The sequence below is a fragment of the Carcharhinus amblyrhynchos genome, chromosome 1, assembly GCF_965287045.1.
Source record: "Carcharhinus amblyrhynchos chromosome 1, sCarAmb.v2.hapA, whole genome shotgun sequence".
Taxonomy (NCBI): Eukaryota; Metazoa; Chordata; class Chondrichthyes; order Carcharhiniformes; family Carcharhinidae; genus Carcharhinus; species Carcharhinus amblyrhynchos.
Genome location: NC_137324.1, coordinates 69,615,824 through 69,639,981, shown reverse-complemented (window position 1 = coordinate 69,639,981; position 24,158 = coordinate 69,615,824). Strand labels below are relative to the sequence as shown.

General features: G+C 41.2%; 1 protein-coding gene across 3 annotated transcripts in view; it reads right to left on the bottom strand.

Moving 5' to 3' along the window:
• Window positions 1-24,158, bottom strand: part of cwc27 (CWC27 spliceosome associated cyclophilin) — a 178,487-nt gene that overhangs the window by 130,249 nt on the left and 24,080 nt on the right. For all 3 annotated transcript variants that reach the window (XM_080186522.1, XM_080186528.1, XM_080186534.1), the window contains exons 5-10: window positions 22,900-22,998; window positions 16,046-16,149; window positions 14,022-14,091; window positions 12,019-12,098; window positions 5,003-5,042; window positions 3,777-3,922 (exon numbers count right to left, since the gene is read on the bottom strand). In XM_080186522.1, coding sequence (XP_080042648.1) covers window positions 3,777-3,922; window positions 5,003-5,042; window positions 12,019-12,098; window positions 14,022-14,091; window positions 16,046-16,149; window positions 22,900-22,998 — 539 coding nt within the window. The remainder of the gene's footprint in view (window positions 1-3,776; window positions 3,923-5,002; window positions 5,043-12,018; window positions 12,099-14,021; window positions 14,092-16,045; window positions 16,150-22,899; window positions 22,999-24,158) is intronic.

Genomic DNA, 24,158 nt, shown 5'->3' with positions numbered 1-24,158 from the left:
AGGCTTGAGGTCTGACTTCAACTTGCTTCAAAATGTCCTAAATCTACTCTTCAGTTACTCCAAAACTCAATGTTTAGATAATGAATTTGGTAAGTACCTCAATCTATGGCAAAATGGGTAGCACTTTGCCTCTGAGCCAGAAGCTATCAAATCCATTCACTTTCTCCATCCACATCTCTATTCGGGATGTGAAAGTAAGCTCACGACATAATGAAACAACAAATATGTTGTTGTTGAAGGTTCAATTTCCACTCCTGGGCTCAATGCCCTTGGTATTAAGAATGGCAGAAAATTCTAGTCAGCCATGTGATGGAAAAAAATATGGAGCCCTACTATTCATAGCTCAACAACAACGTAAGAGTGCATGCTGCGATAGCAACTCAACTGAAGTGGTAAATGCGGGCTCACTTTTAACATTTAAGAAAAACTTGGACAGATACATGAATGAGAGGGATATGATCCAGGTGCAGATCAGTGGGACTAGGCAGAAAAATGGTTCGGCACAGCCAAGAAGGGCCAAAAGGCCTGTCTGTGTGCTGTTCTGTGTGGGTTCTGTGGTTCTAAGGTTTCTTAGATGGCTGGTTAACTCAGTTGGTTGGACAGTTGATATGGATCAGATTGGTGCCAACACCACAGGGTTCGACTCCCATTCCATCTCGGGTGTTTCCAGACCTGCCACCTTGCCCTGCCCTTGGTGGAGATCACAACAATGTGGGCTGGGCCTGCCTTTGGGCAGAGGACTGAAGAAGAATGAGAAGTACCTCACATACAACACATTCAGTACTGACTTAAAACAACATTGGCAGTAAACGACCTCTTCCCATAGCCAAAACTGTGCAAATTCTTTAATACATTTTCTTACAATGGATAGCTACAAACAAATTATTAATCTTATAATTTAAAACATTAGGATCTGGGAAGCAATAAGTTACCCCTAAAAGCGAAGGATCAGTGGACGTATTTATCCACTTAATGCTTCATGGTCCCTAAATGAAATAGCTGTACATTAGTGATTGTCCACTAAAACTTGAAATAGAGGACAAGTTGTTATCTACATATATTTCAACATAGAATCAGAAATGTGGACCCAGGTTTTGCAGCTGTAATTACAGCGCAACCGTCAGCATTGATTCCTTTACCATGGATAGCCTCGTTCTAACACAGTTCCATATCTAAGTATATTACTACGTGCTACATAATTAGTCGCACATTCTATTTCCATAATAATGTGCATCCAAGATTGTTTTATTTCTAATAGTCCAAATTTAATTAAGAAATAACATTCTATCTGTGGGCTTTTTCAAATAGGAGTTAAATAGATTCTTCTGCAGCAGTATTCGAATAAAGTAATGAAGGGTTCTTGGACTTCACCTGAGTTAATTACCTGCCAAAGAAGCAGCGTTTGGTTAAAATTGCAAAGCTGATTGTTCAAGAGTACATGCCAGGGAAGTTACAACAAACTAGAAAAATGTTATGTGCACTGTCTGGATGGCTACAGACAATGGGAAAGCATTGTAAAGATTAGATGCTGCTTCACCTGCATAACCATAGAACAAGGAGGAGAATCACTGAAAAGGTTAGTTTTGTTAATTTAGCAAGAGTATTGCAAGAGACAGTCCATAAGGCCAACTCAGCTCAATGTGCACGTTAGACCAGAAGAACACAGCACAGGAATTTGATGGAGGATTAACCTCTTACTATTCAGACCTCAATGAAAAACTATTCTCGCCATGTGCATGTAGCAGAAGCACTGCACTTTTCGCACCAAAAGCACATTTCAAATCATATCACTGATTTAACGATGCATGCATCTCTATTTGTAAGACTGCATTGTTTGGATGTTAATAAAACTGTTAGTGGGAAAATTTAAAATCTTTGTTTATCTTAGTTCTGATCATCATAATTCTCCCAAAAAAGTTCTAAGTGTCGAATTTGTGGGAAAACAGGATCAAATCACGCTTTTTTTCCCCCAGTGGGAGTTTACACTAGAATCTCCCACACACTGTGCAAGGCAGAGGCCACCGGCATGATCATCGTTAACTTGCAGGGGGTGGGGGGAGCTATTCATGCTGGAGAGGCTGAAGTCTGTGCATCTCTGTGCATGCACAGTGGCCCTAAACTGTCAGCCTCCCTGTTAGCTGGCCACCTAAACACAACACAACCACCCCCCACCCCAACACACACACACACACACACACACACACACACACACACACAGTTGAGGGGGTAAAATACCTTACAACATTCAATTGGCTGCATCACATCTGACTACATAAAACATTTGAGACTTTTTAGAACACTTTATGAAAATGATTTGAAGCTTAAAAAAAGTCAACTTATTACAATTTGCTTTTCTTCTGCAATTTAGCTGGGGAGCAAACGTGGGGAAAATTAGGTTGGGAAGGATACCTAGATAAGAAAGATGGTACAAGAAAATCTACACATCCAACATGGGAAACTGCTCTCATTTGTAGTATTTGAAAGCACCATAAAAAGCCATAAGTATATTGGTGCTCCAATAACATAGTCTTATGCATTCTTGAGAGGTACACACTGTTTTTACAGCCCTGAGATAAGATCCAGCAATACAGTGTATTACACGGCAGTCAAGCCAGTGCAGTTAGAAATGGTGGGATAATTAATGGCCAGAAGACATGTGCATCTGCCCCCAAGGCAGCCAGACATTATAACGGGTACAGCTTTTTTTTAAACTAGCATTCTGAAAAAATTCAGAAGTCCACAGCAAACAGGCAGCTGACAGTGTCAAATCTGATCTATCCAGGTTTAAGGGACAAGTTTGTATTATTTACTTGTCATTCAATATAATCTGAAGACAATTATACAAGAACACTGAGTCAATATACACATATAAAGCTTGTTATTGAATAAGTCACTCAGATCTGAATCACGTAAATGTTCTAATAACATCTTGTTTGATAAAAACCAGGTTGAAATCCACTTTTAAGACTAAAATGGTGAAATCCATTGCAAATGATCTAAAATCCATGTATGTTCGGGAGATTCTATATACAAGTTTGTTAGTAAGTAACTAATTGTAATGACTATTGTAATTTGGAAAATTACAATTACTATTATATACCTCAAATCATTCATATTGTTTCCCAAATCAGAACAATTTGTTACTGATTGCAGAATTTAAGTACACTTCCAATAAATTTCAACAATGACATTTTACAGCTAATTCAAACTAAAACCAGACCACAATGCTTTGCAGGTTTCCCAACTTTTCACACATTTGACTTGTCATAAATCAAATAAATTGCCAAGTAGTGCACATACACTTGATCATTTGTGCCCTTAGTTTGTGCTCTTAATTATTCTAAACAAATTAAAAGTTTTTTTTTGATTACAGATACACCTGAGTCAGCATTAGCTTTGTGTCACTAACCACAGAATGACACCCAATTCACAGTTCTGTTTTCCAGTTCTTTATAAGTTTGAGTTATCATCATAAATATCATCATAATGTAGATAGACAACTGGGAAAACAACACACTAATTTGAAGACAAATGCCAATTTTCAAGTAACTATTCCAAAATGTAATTTCAATGGGACTTTTGACAAAAATATTTCCCCAATATAAATATTACCTATTGTGCAAGTTATATATTGATTTGGTAACCAAACAACTTAACAGATAGTATAAGAAAAAAATGTAAACTGGTCAAATTTTATCACTAGATTAATGATCAGCTCAGATTGAATATAACATTTCAGAGAAATGAAAACTACTTATTAAAACTGGTGCACTGACCTGCGGCTAAGTTTCTTTTTCTCATCAACATCATCACCTTCTTTGGGCTGAGACTTGACATCCTCGTTTTTATCTTTTTTCAATTTCTTGGCAATCTGTTCCTTCACTTGTTCCCATTCCTCACCGTCAGATTCATCACCTTCCTCCTAGAAAAGTAAATATTCACCATATTTGCAAAGCTGCTGTAAAATAGTCTGCTTTTGATCCAAACTTGTAGCAACTGCGTACTAGCAGATTTCAGCTTTGACTTATTTTAAAAGATTGTCTGGATCAAGCTAGTTATATATACATTTATACTCAAAATATTGTGTTTGAATATACAGATTGATACTTCTCGTCTGCAGATTTAGTCACCGTGTTGCAACTGCACTTCTGCCAAAAATCCATCTTAAAACAAAAACCTAGTCATTGGGAAAATGGTATTAAGAATATATTGCATATGATCTTGCTCTCCCTTGCTTTTGCTATAGGCCCAAAAATGAGCTTCCAAACTACATATCCAGACCATCACTAAAACCACTTATTTCCACCTCCCTAGCACTACTTGTTGACCAAGCTTCTGGCTATTTATGCCAATTAGGTCCACCGGCCATGCTAAACTCTCCCTCAGTGTACCTGAACAGACACCAAAGTATGATGATGAGGAATTTTCACAGTAACTTCATTGCAGTGTTAATGTAAGCCTACTTGTGACACTAATGGATAAATAACCTTAAACAAATAATGATTTGCCTACGTGGCTTGGTGTTATTTTTGTTTTTATAATTCCTCTGAAGTATCTTTGGATGACTTATTACATTAAAGGTGCTTTATAACCATAAAATATTTAATTGTTTAGAGCCCACTCCCATACTTTGACCACAACCCTATAAGTTCCCCATCATCATCTGCCTCTCTAACTCACTTTTCAACTTCAAAACCTCATCTTGAAAACTTCCGGGGTTATTTCTTAGAAGGGTTTCAAATGCATTTAGAATGTGTATTAGAGTATAGGGGTATTTACTTAAGGATAGGTTCCTTCAGGTCACTAAGTTTTTCTCCTTAGCTGCCACTATCAGAAGATTCCATTGTTTTAACCAGCTCCTGCCTTGTCACTATTATCAGTGCTTTGGTATGTTGGGTAGATTCTTTCAAACAGTTGAAATAGACACAATAGGTTGAATGGCCTCTTTCTATGTTGTTCAATCCTATAATATTTTCTCAGCAAAGAATGCCCATCACCATACCTTGTCAGATCCTTTTTTTGTCTTTGTTGATCCAGGTTCACTGAAAGAATACAATAAAAAGACAGATTATTAGATATATACTCTAATAAAATTGTTTGACTTTCAGTGATCAACATGCACTAGGCACTATTTTTGGTGACATCATTTATAATGATGTGAATAGGCTTTTTGTTGAGACAGTAACTAAAGTCACAAGTACATTCAAAAAAATCCTTGTTACTCCAAAATTAGGTTACACATCACAATATTATATCCTTATTTCCATTACCAAGAATCATGGGAGTCATTTATTTTCTATCGATATTGTATGATTCAAACCACACTGTAATTACAGCACAGAAATATGCTATTCACTAGACTTGATGCAAAAAATCTATGCCATGTTTATGCTCCACACAACACCTGTCCGAACCCAATTCATCTAATCCCGTCAATACGCCCATTTATTCCTTTCTCCCTTGTATTTATCTAGCTTCCCTTTCAATGCACGCATACTTTTCACCTTAATTGCTCTTACACAGAATCTCTTTCATTCAGAATGAGGCCATTCAGCCAATCAAGTCTGTACTGGCTCTCTGACAAAGCATTCTATGTAATCCCACTTCTCGCCTAATCCCCAAAACCTTGCATAATCTCTCTTTTTAGATAGGAATTTAATTCCCTTTTGAATATCTTTTGATTTATTATTGTCACATGTATTAACAGGGTGAAAAACATTGTTTTTGTGCACTGTACAGACAAAGCATACTGTTCACAGAGAAGGAAACAAGAGAGTGCAGAATGTGGTGTTACAGTCATAGCTAGGATGTAGAGAAAGAACAACTTAATGCAAGGTAAGTCCAATCAAAAGTCTGACAGCAGTAGGGAAGAAGCTGTTGTTAAATCAATTGGTACCTCAGACTTTTGTATCTTTTTCCCGAAGGAAGAAGGTGGAAGAGAGAGAACGTCCAGGGTGCATGGGGTCCTTAATTCTGCTGGCTGTTTTGCCGTGGCAGCGGGAAGTGTAGATAATAGATGGGAGGCTGGTTTGCATGATGGATTGGGCTACACTCACGACCTTTTGTGGTTCCTTGCAGTCTTGGGCAGAGCAGCGGCCATACCAAGCTGTGATTTGTTCGTTCGTCCATCCACTGTCGTCAATGGGGACCACGATACCATTAGTCATTTTGAGGCTGGATGTGGTGCATCCAAAGATGATTGATCAGGCCGATTCGCGCATGGAATGTCCTGACACATATTAGACATACTTGTGCAGGCACTGCAGTTGTTGCGCTGGTGGCTCTGGGCTTACGCAGCTCGCGCTTAATTTGTGCTTCAGCAATGCGCCTTGTTTCAAAATCTTGATAGCCCTTGTGGATGAGGCAACGGCAGGTAGGGCGGTTTTGAGCCAGTGTTTCCCCGGTAGTCGTGTTTGTCAAGCGACTTCAGGGAGGCCTCGAGTGTGTCGTCGTAACATTTCTTCTGCCCTCTAAGTGAGCGTCTTCCAGCAGAGAGCTCTCCAAAAAGGAGCTGCTTGGATATGGCATATGGATGATTTGCTCTCATCAACAGTGGTGGTGGACTTGCTCTAGAGACAGCTTCAGTGTCTGGTACTTTGTCTTGCCATCTGATGCATAATGTTCCGTGAAGACAAGTCATGTGGAAATGATTGAGCTGTCTTGCATGCTTTCGATACACAGTCCATGTTTCACAGGCACACAGGAAGGTAGTGAGTACCGCAGTGCTGTAGACCTTCAGATTTGTTGCTGGGCTGATTCCTCGACATTCCCATACAGTGGAGCACAGTTTACCGAAAGCAAAACTTGCCTTTGCTATTCTGCAGTTAACTTCTGTATCAACAGTCACTGCTTGGGAGAGGGTGCTGCCAAGATAAGTGAACTGGTCCACTGCCTGTAGTTTCTGCCCTTTGATTGTGATTATGGGTTCTGTGTACAGTGCATGAAGGCTGGTGCATGACTTCGGTCTTTTTAATGTTGATGGTGAGTCCAAAGTGGTCACAAGCCATGGAAAATTTGATCATACTGACTTGCATCTCTGGCTCTGAGCCAGTATACAGGACGCAGTCATCGGCAAAGAGGAAGTCTCTCAGAACAATCTCCTTCATTTTGGTAATAGCTTGAAGTCTCCTCAGGTTGAAGAGCTTCCCATCCACTCTGTACTTGAGGCTAATTCCAGCAATACTATCCTGGAAGGCATTGTTCAGCATGGCTGTAATCATCATGCTGAACAGTGTGGGTGCAAGCACACAGTCCTGTTTGATGCCATTGGTGTCTGGGAATGCCTCAGAGGATTCTCCGCCATCCAGTACTCTGGCCATCATGGAACTGGTGTACCATCTGAATGAATTTTGGGGGGGTGGGGGGTAGCCGAACTTTGATGTGATCCTCCACAGGCCTTGTTGGCTGACAGTGTCGAAGGCTTTCGCAAGGTCAACAAAGGTTGTGTAAAGCTCACGATTCTGCTTCTGATGCTTCTCCTGAAGTTGGCACACAGCAAAAATCATGTCAACAGTCCCGCGACCTTTGCGGAAGCCACACTGTGACTCTGGAAGCAGGTTCAGCTCCAGATGAGTGACCAGATGATTTAGCAGGACTCTTGTGAGGGTTTTTCCTGTGATGGAAAGCAGCAAGATTCCTCAGTGGTTGTCACATACTTGCCGATTATTCTTCCTCCTGTAGAGGTGTATGGAAACATCTTTAAGTTCCTGAAGAATTGATCCTTGCTTCCAAATGGACTGGGACAACTCGGTGAGCTTCTCGATAAGTACAGGACCAGCAGCTTTGTAGATCTCTGCGGGTATGGCATCTGCCCCTGGGGCTTTGCCACTGGATAGCTGGCTGACAGCTTTCGTGACTTCAGCTGCTACCAGTGGGTCATCCATGGTGCTATTGATAATCAACCTGGGGAATTGTGTCCGCTGCCTCATCGTTAATAGATGATGGTCGGTTGAGGATGGCTTCAAAGTGTTCAGCCCAGCTCTGCAGAATCTCAGCCCTCTATGTGATGAGAGTTGTACCATCTGTACTCAGGAGGGGGAACTCCAGAGAGATTGAGGTCCGTAGAGAGCGTTGAGGGCTTCATAGAACTGTTTCAAGTCATTTCTGTCAGCGTATCCCTGTATTTCACTTGCCTTGACGCTCAGCCAAGCATCCTGCATTTTACGCAGTTTATTCTGGACTGTCCTGTGAGCACTGGTAAAAGCATTTTTCTTGGCAGCTGATGATGGATCATTCTGACAGGCCCGATGAAGACAGTGCTTTTCAACAAGTACAGCCTGTATCTCATCATTCTCATCGAACCAGTCATGCTGCTTGCAGGTAGAGGGCCTGAGCATCTTCAGTGCAGATGAATGGACAGCATCCCTGAAGCATTCCCAGTCGTCCTCAGCACTGTCTATGAGGTGTAGGTCAGCAAGCTTGATTTCTAAGTCTTCAGCCAATGCTGAAGCTATGCTGGAGTTCTTTAGCTTGGCCGCACTGATTCTTTTCATAACCTTGCTTCCTTGTTGTCGCCTCTTGGATCTGATGCGGAGCCTCATTTTGGAGACAATGAGCCTGTAATCTGTCCAGCACTCAGCAACACACATGGCCTCAGTCACTCTGACATGCTGCCTGTCTTTTCTCCTGACAATGACATAGTCAATAAGATGCCAATACTTACAGCGGTCTTGTCCAGGAGGTCTCGTTACGGGTAGGCAGACAGAAGTTTGTGCTGGTGATGAGGAGGTCATGTGCTTCACAGGTCTTCATTAAGAGTAGGCCATTACTGTTACACTTGCCCATTCCATGCCTCCCAAATGATTCCCTGCCAGATGGCAGAGTCACACGCTACTCTTGCATTGAAATCGCCAAGCAAGGTCAGTTTGTCGGTACTGCTCACTGCTGATAGTAGGGTGTCTAGTTCTTCATAGAACTTGTCTTTCATCTCATCTGGGTTGTTCATTGTGGAGGCATAGGCACTGATCAGGGTGGCTTGACTTCTGTTCTGTAGCGGAAGCTGTAATGTCATAAGCCAGTCGTTCACACCCTTGGGTAGACTAGCAAATTTCTGAACAAGGCGATTCCTGTCGGCGAATCTAACTCCAGCATCACGATGCTCATCGCTGCCGCAAACGTTCCAGGAAAAAGTGTATCCATCTTCAGTTTCAGTCAACTGACCTATATTGACAAGGCGAGTTTCACTCAGGTCTGCAATGTTAATGTTGTATCTTGCAAGTTCTCTGGCAACTAAGGCTGTTCTTCTCTCTGGTTTGTCTGCTGTAGGGTTGTCTAAAAGTGTGCGCACATTCCAAGTGCCAATGGTGAGTGGTGTCACCTTGTGTTTTATTTTGTTTGTTCAACCACAAAATGGGATCCCCACCAGCCATGGTAAACTGGCCAGGGTGTAATGAAGCAGGCAATGTTTAGGGCACCTTTTCTAGCTCCTTCCTCATTCTACGGAGGTGAGCAGTACGTTCCTGAAGAGGACTGCTCAATCGCCCAGGTAGATACCGAGTTTCACTGCTGCTTCAGTCAGCGGAAAACGAGTATTAGACTTGAGCCGCCTGCGTGCAGGTCTGTGACTACAGCTCCCAATATATCCGCACCTGCTGCTTCGTCACTCGCCCATCGCCACAGGATTTCATAGGTTGAACAGGACGATGATGACGATGGTGTCAAGACTAGCGCTTGATTTGGATTAAAGTGAGGGAGAGTTGCGCAGCGTCAGCCTCACTCTCTCTTCCCAATTCCCATCTGGATCCAGCGGCAAGACAAGAGTCATGGCAGCTGGACTAGGCGCAGTGGATGACCGGGATGTCTTCTGTATCTTGCCCCGCTCTTCGCGTTCCACGGTGCTTGCACAGACCGCCTTCTTGACCTTTGGACCTTCTGTTGATCTCATCTGCTGATTCCACCGGAGTCTGTCTTCACGTGCTGGGATAGACATCTCCGTATCTCACTGAGGGTTGAGACCCGTCAGCTACTCTCACCTGGTTTAGCCGGCTTGTCGAAGCCATTGCCCAGGGTGTGGCTGCTGTCGTATGCAAACAACTACAGGGAGCCACAGGTGAGAGCTGAGTGCCAGGTGGAGACAAAGGGTGGACAAACCACCCTGAAAAGGACGCGATGTGTTCCCCCACCAGAGGTATTACCCCTCCCTGACACCCCATACACCCTCACCAAGCTGTGACACAACCAGAAAGAATGCTTCCTATGGTGCATCTGTAAAAGTTGGTGAGAGTCGTAGCTGACACGCCTAATTTCCTTAGTCTTCTGAGAAAATAGAGGTGTTGGGCTTTCTTAACTAAAGTGTCGGCATGGGGGGACCAGGACAGGGTGATGATGATCTGGACACCTAAAAGCTGAAGCTCTCAATCCTTTCTACTTTGTCCCCATTATATAGACAAGGGCACGTTCTCCTTTACGCTTCCTGAAGTTGATGACACTCTCCTTCGTTTTGTTGACATTGAGGGAAAGATTATTGTTGCCACACCAGTTCACTAGATTCTCTCTCATCATTGTTTGAGATCCAACCCACTACGGTAGTATCATCAGCAACCTTGAAAATCGAATTGAGGAGGAATTTGGCTGCACAGTCATAGGTGCATAAATTTTATGATATATTGGTCATGATCTCCCAAATGTTCTCTCACTGATATTCGATCCACTTGGGCCAACTCGTTCCCCAAATCTGAAAGTGCCTACCTTCTTGTTGAACCAGAAATATATGCTGCAGAAAATTATGCATTTTGGGAGCAAGGGCTCAGGGCATATGGAGTGAGAGGCAAGAAGAGGAGTTTTGATTTGCTGGGTTACAGAAGTAAGCCACATGCTGGAAGGTTGGCAAGAAAGGCCAGTGAGAGATTTGCATTGCCTCCTCTTAGGCAGGCCTGTCAGTATTCTGTGTCAGTAAGGTTGTTCAGAGATCACTGGCAGACCTCCCACAAGTTCAGGATCCTGGGGGCAGGAAGTCCCACCCATCAAGAGCTGCTGGCTAATAAGATGTTGGCAACTCTTTTGCTTAGCAAAAGATAGGAGAGATGGAGGTGCAGTAGCAATGTCACTGGACCAGTAATCCAGAGGTCCCAACAAATTTTCTGGGAACATGGGTTCCAATCCCAGCAGCTGGTGGAATTTAAATTAAATTAATAAATCCAATAAGTGAATTTGGAATATAAAGCTAGTGTCAGTAATGATGATTATGAAACCTTCATCAATTGTTGTAAAATTCCATCTCGTTCACTAATATCCTTTAGGGAAAGAAATCTGCCAGCTTTATTTTGTCTGGCATACATATGATCCAGACCCAGCGCAATGTTATTGACCCTCAACTGCCCTCTGCAATGCGAAGCAAGCCACTTAGTACAAGGGCAATTGGGGATGGGCAATAAATGCTGGGCTTGCGAGCAACACCCATATCCCATAAAATAATAAAAACAAATGGGGCTTGAGTGTGGGGGTTGTTGTTTGTGGCTGCTGCAGCAAATACAACCCTGAGGCCCAAATCTTCACTGGAACCCTGGACTCACATGAGTGATGGCAGGAGGGATTTTGCAGGGTTAGGGTAGAGCAGATGTCACAAGAGAGGGTAGTATAGAGCAGCAAGGACAAAGGGGTGGCTCTCAGCATTTCCCCGACCCCTCATTCTGTAAGTCTTGCTCCAATTTCTCCAACTAGGGCTGGGATACTGTAGCTCCCAATCTCCCAACCAAGCACAGATTGACTAAATAAACACAGATCAAGGATTATGTCCAAGTCCACTCTGCTCTAAGAAGTTCAGTTTCTACCTTGACTACCCCTGGAGCTGGACGTAACCCTGGGAGCCGGACGTGACCCAGGTGGCTAAAGGGATCAAGGGGTATGAAGAGAAAGCAGGAGTGGGGTACTGAAAATGCATGATCAACCATGATCATATTGAATGGTTGTGCAGGCTCAAAGTGCCAAATGGGCTACTCCTGTGCCTATTTTCTATGTTTCTATGATATTCACCAATTGAGCTTTCAGAGGAGCTAAGAATTGCTAAATAACAGGACTCACCTTTCAACAACTGGAACAGAGCTTAGCCGGGGATCATCCTTCAGTAAATCATGACTACTTTTGCTTTTTCCTTTCATACTCTATGAAACAGATGTGGATAATGTAATTACATTTTATAAATCCTTTTTGAAAAAAGTAGAGCAATTCAATAATGTATTAAAACAGGCAATTATGAAAACATTGTACAAAATAAATATATCGTATCAATATCTTTTAGACTCATAAAAGTATAACCCTGCGCTCATATATCTTTGAAATTAAATTGGTAACATAAGAATTCCATTGAAATATGGTATCAGATAACAAAAAATTGAAAAGCAATTCCTAATTCTCACAAACATTCAGCTGCATAAATGAATGAGTAGCTAAGCCATACAAATACTTATGCTGCGCTGAGTTAGTTAGTTAAATTCTCATGTCTAGTGGCAATTAAGGAAACACATTTCATGCATTTCTGTCTGGCCAATGCAAAATATTTGACCTTAATTGAAGTAACATTTTGCAGCCACCAACCTTAACCCCACATTCCTGCCTATCTCCCATAACCTTTTACCTCCTTATTAATCAAAAATCCACCTGGCTCTGCGTAAAAAACATTCAAAAACTCCCCCTTTTGTGAAAGAAAATTCCAGAGACTCGCAATCCTCAGAAAAAAGAATTGTCCTCATCACCGTCTTAAATGAGCCCTTACTTTTGAACAGTGACCCTTAATAATACTCAAGATTCTCAACATCATCCATGAACAAGCTGCCTGCTTGATTGGCACCCCATTCACAAACATTCATTCCTTCCATTACTGGCACAATGACAGCAGTGAGTACCATCTGCAAAATGCACTGCTGCAACTCACCAAAGCTCCTTCAACATCACCTTTCAAACAAGTGACCTCTACCACCAAGAAGGCCAAGGACAGCAAATGCATGGAAAGACCACCACCTGAAAGTTCCCCCCGTAAGAACATCCTGACTGGAAACTGTATTGCCATTCCTTCACAATTGCTGGGTCAAAATTCTAAACCTTTCTTCCTATCAGCAGGATTAGTGGTTCAATGGCAGAATTTTTGCCTGCCATGCAGGAGGCCCCAGTTCAATTCCTGGCTAATGCAAGGCCTCCCTTTAGCACAGCATGGTGGCACAGTGGTTAGCAATGCTGCCTCACAGCACCACGGACACAGGTTCAATTCCTGGCTTGGAGCGCTGTCTGTGCAGAGTTTGCATGTTCTCCCTGTGTCTGTGTGGGTTTCCTCCGGGTGCTCCAGTTTCATCCCACAGTCTGAAACATGTGCTGGTTAGGTGAATTGGCCAAGTTAAATTGTCCTTCAGTGTACCCAAAGCATATGCCAGAGTGTGGAGACTAGGAGATTTTCACAGTAACTTCATTGCAATGTTAATATAAGTCTACTTGTGACACTAATAAGCATAAACTTAACAGCAGTGCGCGCAAATCTATACCAGATGGACTGCAGCAGTTCAATAAGATAACTCACAACCACGTTCTCAAGGGTAATGAATGGGCAATAAATGCTGGTCTAGCCAGTGACGCCCACATCCCACGCAAGAATAAAAAAGTACATAGGCGCTCTTGTTAAGCGCATGTGTGGGGACTGGTCAGGTGACCACAGAATAATAACATTTTACGAGAAAACCTGATCACTTAAGAAACAGTGGCACTATGGCACTAAATACCCCTGGAACTAAGTCATAAGCCAGGAGCTAACACCTTGGTGACAAAAGGAGGAAAAATACTTAAAATGTAACAGATTTATTTACACAAGCATTAAAAGGAAAAAAAATTAAGAGTTAGAATTGAGAAAACAAATTAGGCCTCTAAAGGAAAGCAGAAAAGTAGCTTCCAGGAGAGAAGGATTTTAAATGGCAAGCTTTGTAAACCACCAAGAAGCTATGCCAGTCACAACAATGTTACTCCATATTTTTCAATTCCAGTACAAAACTTAAATTAACTGAACAGCTTTTAACAACAAATTTATAAAATCAGATAGCTACCTGGCTAACTCTGTTCACTTCCTCTTCTTCTTCCTCTGCTTCTTCTCCAAAAGAAAGTAAACTGAAATTTCTAAAACAAACAGCCAGCAATTAAAAGTATTTCCTAAATATAATTCAGGATTTTCTGTTTTAACATGACCAGCTCCCATGATTTTTCTTCAATACTTGTTTACTTACTAATTTACAGAAGAGATTTAACAGACACACAATGCTGTTTCTGCAGTCGAGCAGATAATTTGTTTCTTAGTTGTAACATCTAGGATCTGATGTGTTTTTAAACAAACTAACTTGTGGGCAGCTTGGTGGCATGGTACTTAGTATTGCTGCCTGACAGCATTTGACCCAGATTTGATTCTGGCCTTGGGTGACTTTGTGGAGTTTGCATAGTCTCCCCATGTCTGCATGGGTTTCCTCCCACAGTCCAAAGATGTTTAGGTTAGGTGGATTAGCCATGGTAAATGCACAAGGTTACAGGGGCAGAGCAGCAGGTGGGAATGGATAAGATGCTCCTTTGGAGTGTCCGTGCAGACTCAATGGGCTCCTTTTGCAATGTAAGGATTCTATGGTAACTTAATTATCTTGTTCCCACCCCTGTAAACACTTGTGTATCTGAACTCAAGTTTCTGCTCATCTGTTGTTTTTAAAGATTCTACCATTTATTCATCTTCCTTATTTTTCCAATGATACACAGCAGCTCTGGTTTCTCTGAATTAAGGCTCCAAGTGAAGTTTGTGCTGATTAAGAAAAACACAAAGTGTCTCAGGTAGCTGCTGTTTCAACTGGAAACCACTATGGAAACCACTATCATGAGCCTCATCTTATCAAGGAGAAACAAGGGCTAACTCTAACAGTTTACATACAGGGGATTTACTTAAAAAAATTTCTTCCAACAGAGACACACCTTGATTCATGAAAATCTTATCAACCTAATAAGCTAGTTTGGCTTTGAACATATATAAGAAACTGAGGTTTAAAATAAAATAAAAACAATAAAGTTGAAACACATTCAGGCCTGCTGGGATCTAAAGAGAGAAAAGAAAAACTGACACTTCAAGTCGAAATGACAGATCTCAAGCTGAAATAATAACTGGGCTTCTTTTCGGGTGCTAATGGACTCTTTCTTGTACTACTGAAATGAGAATTCACTTTGATGAGGTGTCAGATAAACTCCAAAACTCCCAAGATAAACTCTGGAGATCACTCCAACAAACCTGATTGTCCATCTGAGTCTTTTATGGGTCACAGATGTACCACTGTTTGTTTAGATTTGGCAAAAGTGTTACGCTCTTTGTAACTTCATGCTTTTGTTACGCACTTTGCTTTCTACTTTAGAAAATACACCTGAGTTCATTCATCCTCTGTTGTAGAAACAGAAAGCTGGGGCATTACTGGCTCAGATTGATGATTTTTTTTGATCAAACGATACAAAAACACCACTATAAGAATATTGCCCACATGTCAAGAATAGAAATATCCCAGTATTTAAAAAAAATCAGAGAGAGACTTGAGGTTTATTTAAGCAGAAATGTCAACATTTACAAATATGGAGCACTTAGCTTCTGAAACAGAACAGATATGCTAGTTGCTTTTCATTCAAAGAAGAGCACTGAAAAGCATTCCATACTTTTGATTTTAATGTTATTTCACTTGCAAGTATTGTAGATTTTTCTTCATGAATTGTGATACTAATTGGCTTTAATAAAGTCCCAAAATCTAATAAACTGAACGCAAAAAACAATTTCCCCAACTGCAATAAAAATGGTCCAACATTATAAGCAATCTCCTCAGAAGAGTCACATTTTTATGCTCAACTTTTCACATGAAATACACATTTATCAAGTAATAAAATTATTAAGTCCCACCTAAGGATAAAGTTTTCAACTAAACTATGCAAATACAGCTCAGAGATATAAATATGCATACCCAATATGCACATCAACAAAAGAGTTCACACAATTTGTAATGAAAACAGAAGAGGCTAGAGACATTAAAAAAAGTCAACAAGATTGATAACTTTTCATTACTTTGTCCCTTTGGAATAAGTTTTTTTCACTTCTTCCTCTCTTTTTTCCTTTTTGTGTTTTTTCAACACTCTTGGAACAATGTCATCGAAACTGTTGTGCAGCACCTAGATAAATATTTTGACAAAATGTTCAGCTTAGAGTAAATATTTAGTAACAAGCTATATACTTTCAATGCTAACGTTAAAGCAGAGTTCAATACCTAAATGTTAGAGAAAAGCAGTATTTCAATGTTATATTTGCCTTAGAAAATGTAAAACTACATTCCAACATAGAAAAAGACTGCAAGAACCAGTATTCATGTCAATATTTGTTGACTCACTAATTTAGGTGTGTGTAACACTAACATTTTTCTTTTGAACAATTAAAATCATATTGGCTGAAACTACTTTTCATAAAACTGAAACTATACTTAGGCTTCTCTGGTAGACATTTGAATTATTAAAATTGCTTGTATTCACAAATTACACTGGTGACATCAAGTGGCAGAAAAGTGTTTTGCAACTTTTTATAAAACATCTTGAATATCTAAGTTATTGCATGTGAACGTAAATGCCTAAAACGATGAACAGTAATATTTTATTATATCAAGTTTATGCGCATTTTCTAAATTTCTCTCAAACCAAATTATGCTCTTATTACCCCAAGATTAAGATGACAGATCATAGCCAATCTGTCTGCCGAGACAGCTAGCTCATCCTGTGCACTGCTATTTAATTATGACATTTCTGTGAAGTATAAATTTATGTATACCAATCAAAATATTAGTTAAGTACATGTGATTCTGGGCAAACAAGTCAAGAGCCCTTAAGATCCACATTAACAGTAATTTTTCACAGTAACTTTTTATTTCTTAAACTATTTTAAAGAGAGAGGTCATATTTGGTCAAGTGGTTGTAACACTGCATCTAATTTTAAAGTAACACTTCGGATGTTGAAATAGTACTGAGCCTTTAATCTTCTATCCTGAGATCAAACAGCTACTCACTTTATAAATTACAGGATTTTGCTGATGAATGAGTTATCAGTGGTACTCAGATTTAATCTGATTAGTTCTTTCGAAGAAAAGGGATTGTTACCAAGGCAACATGAAGGAGAATAGAAGTGACAAGGTAAAGGGGGAGACTCAATCTGCAGCAATCTTGAATCTTTCCTCAAACATTGCTGGCTAGGCCAGCATTTATTGTCCATCCACAACTGCCCTCGAGAAGATGGTGAGTTGCCTTCTTGAACTGCTGCTGTCGATGTGGTGTAAGAACATACATACAATTGTAGAAAGGGAGTTCCAAGATTTTGACCCAGCAACAATAAAGAGTGAAGAAAAGATTTATTAGAATGCTACCAGGACTTGATGGTTTGAGTTACAAGGAGAGGTTGGATAGATTGGGGCTTTTTGCTCTGGAGCATAGGAAGCTTAGGGGTGATCTTATAAAGGTCTATAAAATAATGAGGGGCACAGATCAGCTAGGTAGTCAATATCGTTTCCCAAAGGTATAGAAGTCTAAAACTAGAGGGCATAGGTTTAAGTTGCGAGGGGAGAGATACAAAAGGATTCAGAGGGGCAATTTTTTCACAAGGAGGGCAGTATCTGGAACAAGCTGCCCGAGGTAGCAGTAGAGGCAGGTACAATTTTGTCTTTTAAAAAGTATTTAGACAGTTACATGGGTAAAATGGGTATAAAGGGATATAGGCCAAACACAGGCAATTGGGACTAGCACAGGTGTTAAAAAAAGGGTAGCATGGACAAGCTGGGCCAAAGGGCCAGTTTCCAGAACCTCAGGACTCTATAACAATGAAGGAATGATGACATGGTTCCAAGTAGTTACTTGGAAGGGGACTTGCAGGTAATGGTGTTCCCATAGACCTGTTGGCCTTGTTCTAAGTGATAGAGGTTGCAGGTTTGAACAAAAAGTTGGCAGAATGGCCTCTTTCAATCGAACAGTGAGATGGTGCAAAATACTGTGCAAACTACTGTATTAGTGTTTAGCACTACTTCACTCTTTGATTGCTTGTAATTATCTGTCTGCCTTAAATTACCGGTTCTTAGGTCATCCTTTCACTTGTTATACAGGCTGTCAACACTTTATACATACTGACTATATTTAACTGTTTGCAGTTGTCTATTAGCACTCGTGATTACTTTTAAAGACTGGTTATTCAGCTGGCCTACACTGTCCATACTTATCCTTTGACACTCTTGATTACCTGTTAGTGTCAGGCTATCACTCCACCTATATATTCTGCGCCTGCGCACCTCACTCCACTTCACCTGATGAAGGAGCAGTGCTTCAAGAGCTTGTGATTTCAGATAAATCCATTGAACTCTAACCTGGTGCCATGTTATCTCTCATCTAATCCCATAACCAACAGATCAGATCGAAGCTCTGCAGTCCTGCCACGTTCAGTCATCAATGGTGATAGAAAATTAAACTGATAGGACGAAGAAGCTCCACAGCATCAATGACGGGAAATTCAGCACACTATTGCAAGACCTGCTGCAGCAGTTGCAACCATCTTCTGCCAGAAATGGGCCAGTGAATGGTTCAACTCCGTCTCCTCCTGAGGACCCAGCATCACAGATGCCTGTCTTCAGCAATTTGATTCACTCCATGTGATATCAAGAAACAACTGAAGACACCGGATACTGTAAAGGCTATGCACCCTGAAAGCATCCCAGCAATAGTACCAAAGTTATGTGGCCCAGAACTATCTGCAATCCAAGCCAAGCTTGGCTGCAACACCAGTATCAACACGACAATGTAGAAAATTGTCCATGCAGGTACTGTGTACAAGAAGAAGGACAAGTCCAATCTGGTCAATAATTATGTTGATTAGCCTCCTCTCAATCAGTAGCAAAGTAATGGAAAGGTTCTTCAACAGCACTATAAAGTGGCATTGCACTGCAATAACCTGCTTACTGATGTACAGTTTGGGTGCAGCTAGGGTCACTGGATTGATCTCCACATGTGTAGCCCTGGCCCAAACATACACAGAACAGCTTAACTCAAGAAGGAAGATGAGTGCCTGCCCTTGATGTCAAGGCAACATATGTCTGAGTCTAGCATTACTTTTCACTTGAATGGACAAGTGCAACAACACTCAAGAAGCTGGACACCATCCAGGACAAAACAGTCTGCTTGATCTGCATCTCCCTCCATCGACTTAAACATTCACTCTCTCCTCTATAGGTGCAATAGTGACAATATTGTATGCCTTCTACAAGATGTGCTGCAGAATTCACCAAGACTTCTTAGACAGCAGTTTCTAAACGCATGACCACTATTGTCTAGAAGAGCAAAAGCAGCAGATACTTGGGAACATCCGCAGCCGGAAATTTTCCTCCAAGCCACTTACCATCCTGACCAGGAACTATATCGCCATTCCTTCACGTCACTGGATCAAAATTTTGGTCTTTGTTTCAAATGGCACTGTAAAAGTACTATACCACAAGGACTGCAATGATTCAATGTGACTCATCATCACTTCTCAAGGATAATTAGGGATGGGCAACAAACACTGGCCTTGCCAGTGACGCTTATACCCTCGGCAAGAATTTTTAAAAACTGGCTTTTCTGATTCCTGGAGCACTACAAGAGGAATAAGGTCATAAGAAATACGGCAAAAGTTCTGCAAAATGACAGAAGGAGATGAAAGTGAGGACAGCTCAGAAACAGAATGTAGAACAGTCCAAGAAGGTCATTTAACAAACAGCATTGCCATCACACTAAACAGAGTGTCCTAGCAACCGTAACAGATCCTAGCAAATGAAAGCATGCATTTCTCATGGATTCAGGATAAATACTAACTTATCTGTAATAAGATAGAAAATTCACTGTTAGCCACCTTGTGATAAATGTTAAGTACTGTAGTTGTAATTAACGAAAGGCTTCAGCTTAGTTGATTGAACTATGGGAGGACACTCAGAGGGCTCTACAGTGAGGCAATATATGTAGAGCTCAGGAACTAAGAGGGTGTAGTCACAATGTTAGGGATTTATTATAGGCTGCCCAACAGCCCGCAGGAGTTAGAGGAACAGATAACTATACAGGTTTTGGCAAGGTGTAAAAGTTATGGTGGGAGATTTTAACTTCTCCTATATTGACTGGGACTCACATAATGCTAGGGGCATGGATGGGGCAGAGTTTGTAAGGAGCATCCAGTAGGGCTTCTTGAAACAGTATGTAAATAATCCAAAGAAGAAAGGGGCCATACTGCACCTGGTGTTGGGGAATGAGCCCGGCCAGGTGGTCGACGTTTCAGTAGGGAAGCAGTTTGGCAATAATGATTACAATTCAATAAGATTTAAGGTAATGATTGCTAAAGAAAAGTGTAGCCCTCAAGTGAAGGTGCTAAACTGGAGGAAGGCTAATTACAACAATATTAGGCAGGAAGTGAAGACTGTAGATTGGGGGCAGATGTTTGAGGGCAAATCAACATCTGGCAAGTGGGAGTAAATTGATAGGTATCCAGGACCGGCACATTCCTGTAAGGATGAAGGATAAGTATGGCAAGTTTCAGGAACCTTGGATAGTGAGAGATATTGTGAGCCTAGTCAAAGAAAAAGGAAGCAATTATCAACGCTAGAAGGCTGGGAACACACAAAGCTAGTGTGGAATACAAGGAAAGTAGATAGAAACGTAAGCAAGGAGCAAGGAGGGCTAAAAGAGATCATGAAAAGTTGTTGGCTAGCAGGATTAAGGAAAATCCCAAGGCTTTTTATAGATAAAGAGCAAGAGGGTAGCCAGGGAGAGGTTTGGCCCCCTCAAAGACTGGGGAGGGAATCCATGAATGGAGCCAGAGGAAACGGACGAGGTATTAAATGAGTACTTTGCATCAGTATTCACCAAAAAGAAGGACTTGTTGGATGATGAGTCTGGGAAAGAGTATGTAGAGAGTTTGAGTCATGTGTAGGTCAAAAAGGTGGTGGTATTGGGGTTCTTGAGAAACATTAAGATAGACAAGTCCCCAGGGCCTAATGGGATATACCCCAGAATACTGAGAGAGCAAGGGAGGAAATTGCTGGGGCCTTAAGAGAAATCTTTGTATCCTCACTGGCTGCAGGGGAGGTCCCAAAGGATTGGAGAATAGTCAGTGTTGTTCCTTTCTTAGGGTAGCAAGAATAACCTAGGTAATTACAGGCCAGTGAGCCTAATATCAATGATAGGGAAATTATTGGAGAGAACTTTTCAAGACAGAATTTGCTGCCACTTGGAAATAAGTGGACGTGTTAGCGAGAACCACATGGTTTTGTGAAGGAGAGTCGTGCCTCACTAACTTGATTGAGTTTTGAGGAAGTGACAAAGAAGATTGATATGGGTAGGCCGTGGATGTTGTCTACATAGGCTTCTGTAAGGCCTTTGACAAGGTCCCTCATGGTAGACTGGTGCAGAAGGTGAAGTTGCATAGGATCAGACATGAGCCGGCAAGGTGGATACAGAACTGGCTCGGTCATAGAAGCCATGATGTGGAGATGCTGGCGTTGGACTGGAATAAGTCCAACACTGGCATCTCAACATCATGGCTACCATGACACTGCAGACTGCCAGCTCCAAGTGGAGAGGATCTCCAAGGAGATTGTGCATATCGACACAGACATCAAATGACTTCTTACTCGGTCATAAAAAACGAGGATAGGAGTGGAAGGGTGCATTTCTGAATGGAGGGCTGTGACAAGTGGCGTTTCTCAAAGGTCAGTGCTGGGACCTTTGCTGTGTGATTTGGAAGAAAATGTAACTGGTCTGATAAATAAGTTTGCAGCTGACACAAAAGGTTGGTGTATTTTCGATAGCAATGAGGACCATTAGAGAATACAGCAGGATATAGATCGGTTGGAGACTTGGGCAGAGAGATGGCAGATGGAGTTTAATCCGGACAAATGTGAGGTAGTGCATTTTGGAAGTTCTAATACAGATTGAAAATATACAGTAAATGGCAGAACCCTTAAGAGTATTGACAGGCAGAGGGATCTGGGTGTACAGGTATACAGATCAGTATACAGGTCACTGAAAGTGGCAATGCAGGTGGAGAAGGTAGTCAAGAAGGCAGACATCATGCTTGCCTTCATTGACTGGGGCACTGAGTTTAAAAATTGGCAAGTCATGTTGCAGCTTTATACAGCCTCAGTTAGGCCGCACTCGGAATGTGGTCAATTCTGGTTGCCACACTACCAGAGAATGTAGAGGCTTTGGAGAGGGTCCAGAAAAAGATTTACCAGAATATTGCCTGGTATGGAGGATATTAGCTATGAGGAGAGGTTGGAGAAACTTGGTTTGTTCTCACTGGAACGACAGAGGTTGAGGGGGCGACCTGATAGAAGTCTTCAAGATTATGGACAGAGCGGATAGTCAGAAATTTTTTCCCAGGGTGGAAGAGTCAATTACTAGGGGGGCATAGGTTTAAGGTGTGAGGGACAAGGTTTAAAGATGCAAGAGGAATTTTTTTTTATATACACAGAGGATGTGGGTACCTAGAACTTGCTGCCAGGGCAGGTAGTCGAATTAGATACAATAGTGACTTTTAAGGGGCGTTTTCACAAAAACATGAATAGGATAGGAGTGGAGGGATATGGTCCCCGAAAGGTTAGTGGGTTTCAGTTCAGTCAGGCAGCATGGTCAGTGTAGACTTGGAGGGTTGAAAGGCCTGTTCCCGTGCTGTAATTTTTTTTTCTTTTTTTGTAATAAAACATTAAGTGGCATAGATTTATACTTTCACAGCAGCACATATATAAAGCAAACTGATGAACCTGTCAAAAGAATTGGAGCCAAAAATATACGTCTAATCTTATGGCCATGAGCTGCATTGTTAAATGTGGAAACATAAAAACAATTAAAATATAAGTTTCAAATTGCTCATCTCACCTCTGTAGACTTGATCTTATGAGGGCTGATTGGTCGTTCATCTTTGTCAATTTCTACTTCTGCTAATCTTAATATATTATAAATAGTATCACCAGTTACCTGTAAAAAGAAAATTCCACAATCATTGCCCCACCTATAATCAGAACATGATTGTCTTCATAGATTTTTACTCTGCAACATACCATGGATTAAATTTGGTTTATGGACCAGTCAAAACTGTTAGAACTTTGAATATGATCGACAGTAAATCAAATTCAAAGCTATATGAAACACACAAGAAAGGTTATTTTTCTTTTTAATGCATGCATCGCTCTTTTATTATGCTCGTGAAAGCAAAATAACAGCTTTGCAGAACCTAAGACCAGTTTGTGGACTACAGTTTGGAACAACAGTCTGCATGCACACATGCATGCGTATTGTGCAGTGGTGAAGCTGCATGGGAACTCAGGACATGGAATGTGTAAGTGTCATCACCCAGTAAGGAAAAGTAAGCAGGTGAAAAGGCACAGGTCTTGGGACAGATCTGAAATGAAGGAAAGTCATTCATCTCCCTTCCCCTTTAAGTTTTTAAAAACCATTCCATAACAAAAAGAGAAAAATAGGTGGAAAAGAAGAAAAAGACAGAACTACATGAACAGGTAAGAGAGGGAAGTCATCTCTCACATAGCAGATTACTGCGTAAAGTGAAAGTGAGAGAGATTGCGGTTAGTGTCTTGAGATGGATAGAAAGCTGGTTAGCAGACTGAAAGCAAAGAATTAGAATAAATTAGCTTTTTTCCCGTTGGCAGGCAGTGACTAGCAAGGTACTGCAGGGATCTGTGCTAGGACCCAAAATGTTCACATTATATATTAATGATTTGGGGGAGGGAACTAAATGTATTATCTACAAATTTGCAGATGATACGAAGTTGGGTGGGAGAGTTGAGCTGTGAGGAGGATGCAGAATGCTTCAGCATGATTTGGATAGGCTGAGTGCGTGGGCATATACATGGCAGTTGCAGTGTAATGTGCATAAATGTGAAGTTATTCACTTTGGTAGCAAAAATAGGAAGGCAGATTATTCTCTGAATTGAGAGAGGTGGATACCCAGTGAGACTTTGGTGTCCTCGTGCATCAGTCGATGAAAGCAAGCGTGCGGGAAAACAAACAGTAAGAAAAGGCAAATGATATGTTGGTCTTCACAGCAAGAGGATTTGGGTACAGAAATATGGATGTTTTACTACAATTATATAGGACTTCGGTGAGGCCACACCTGGAGT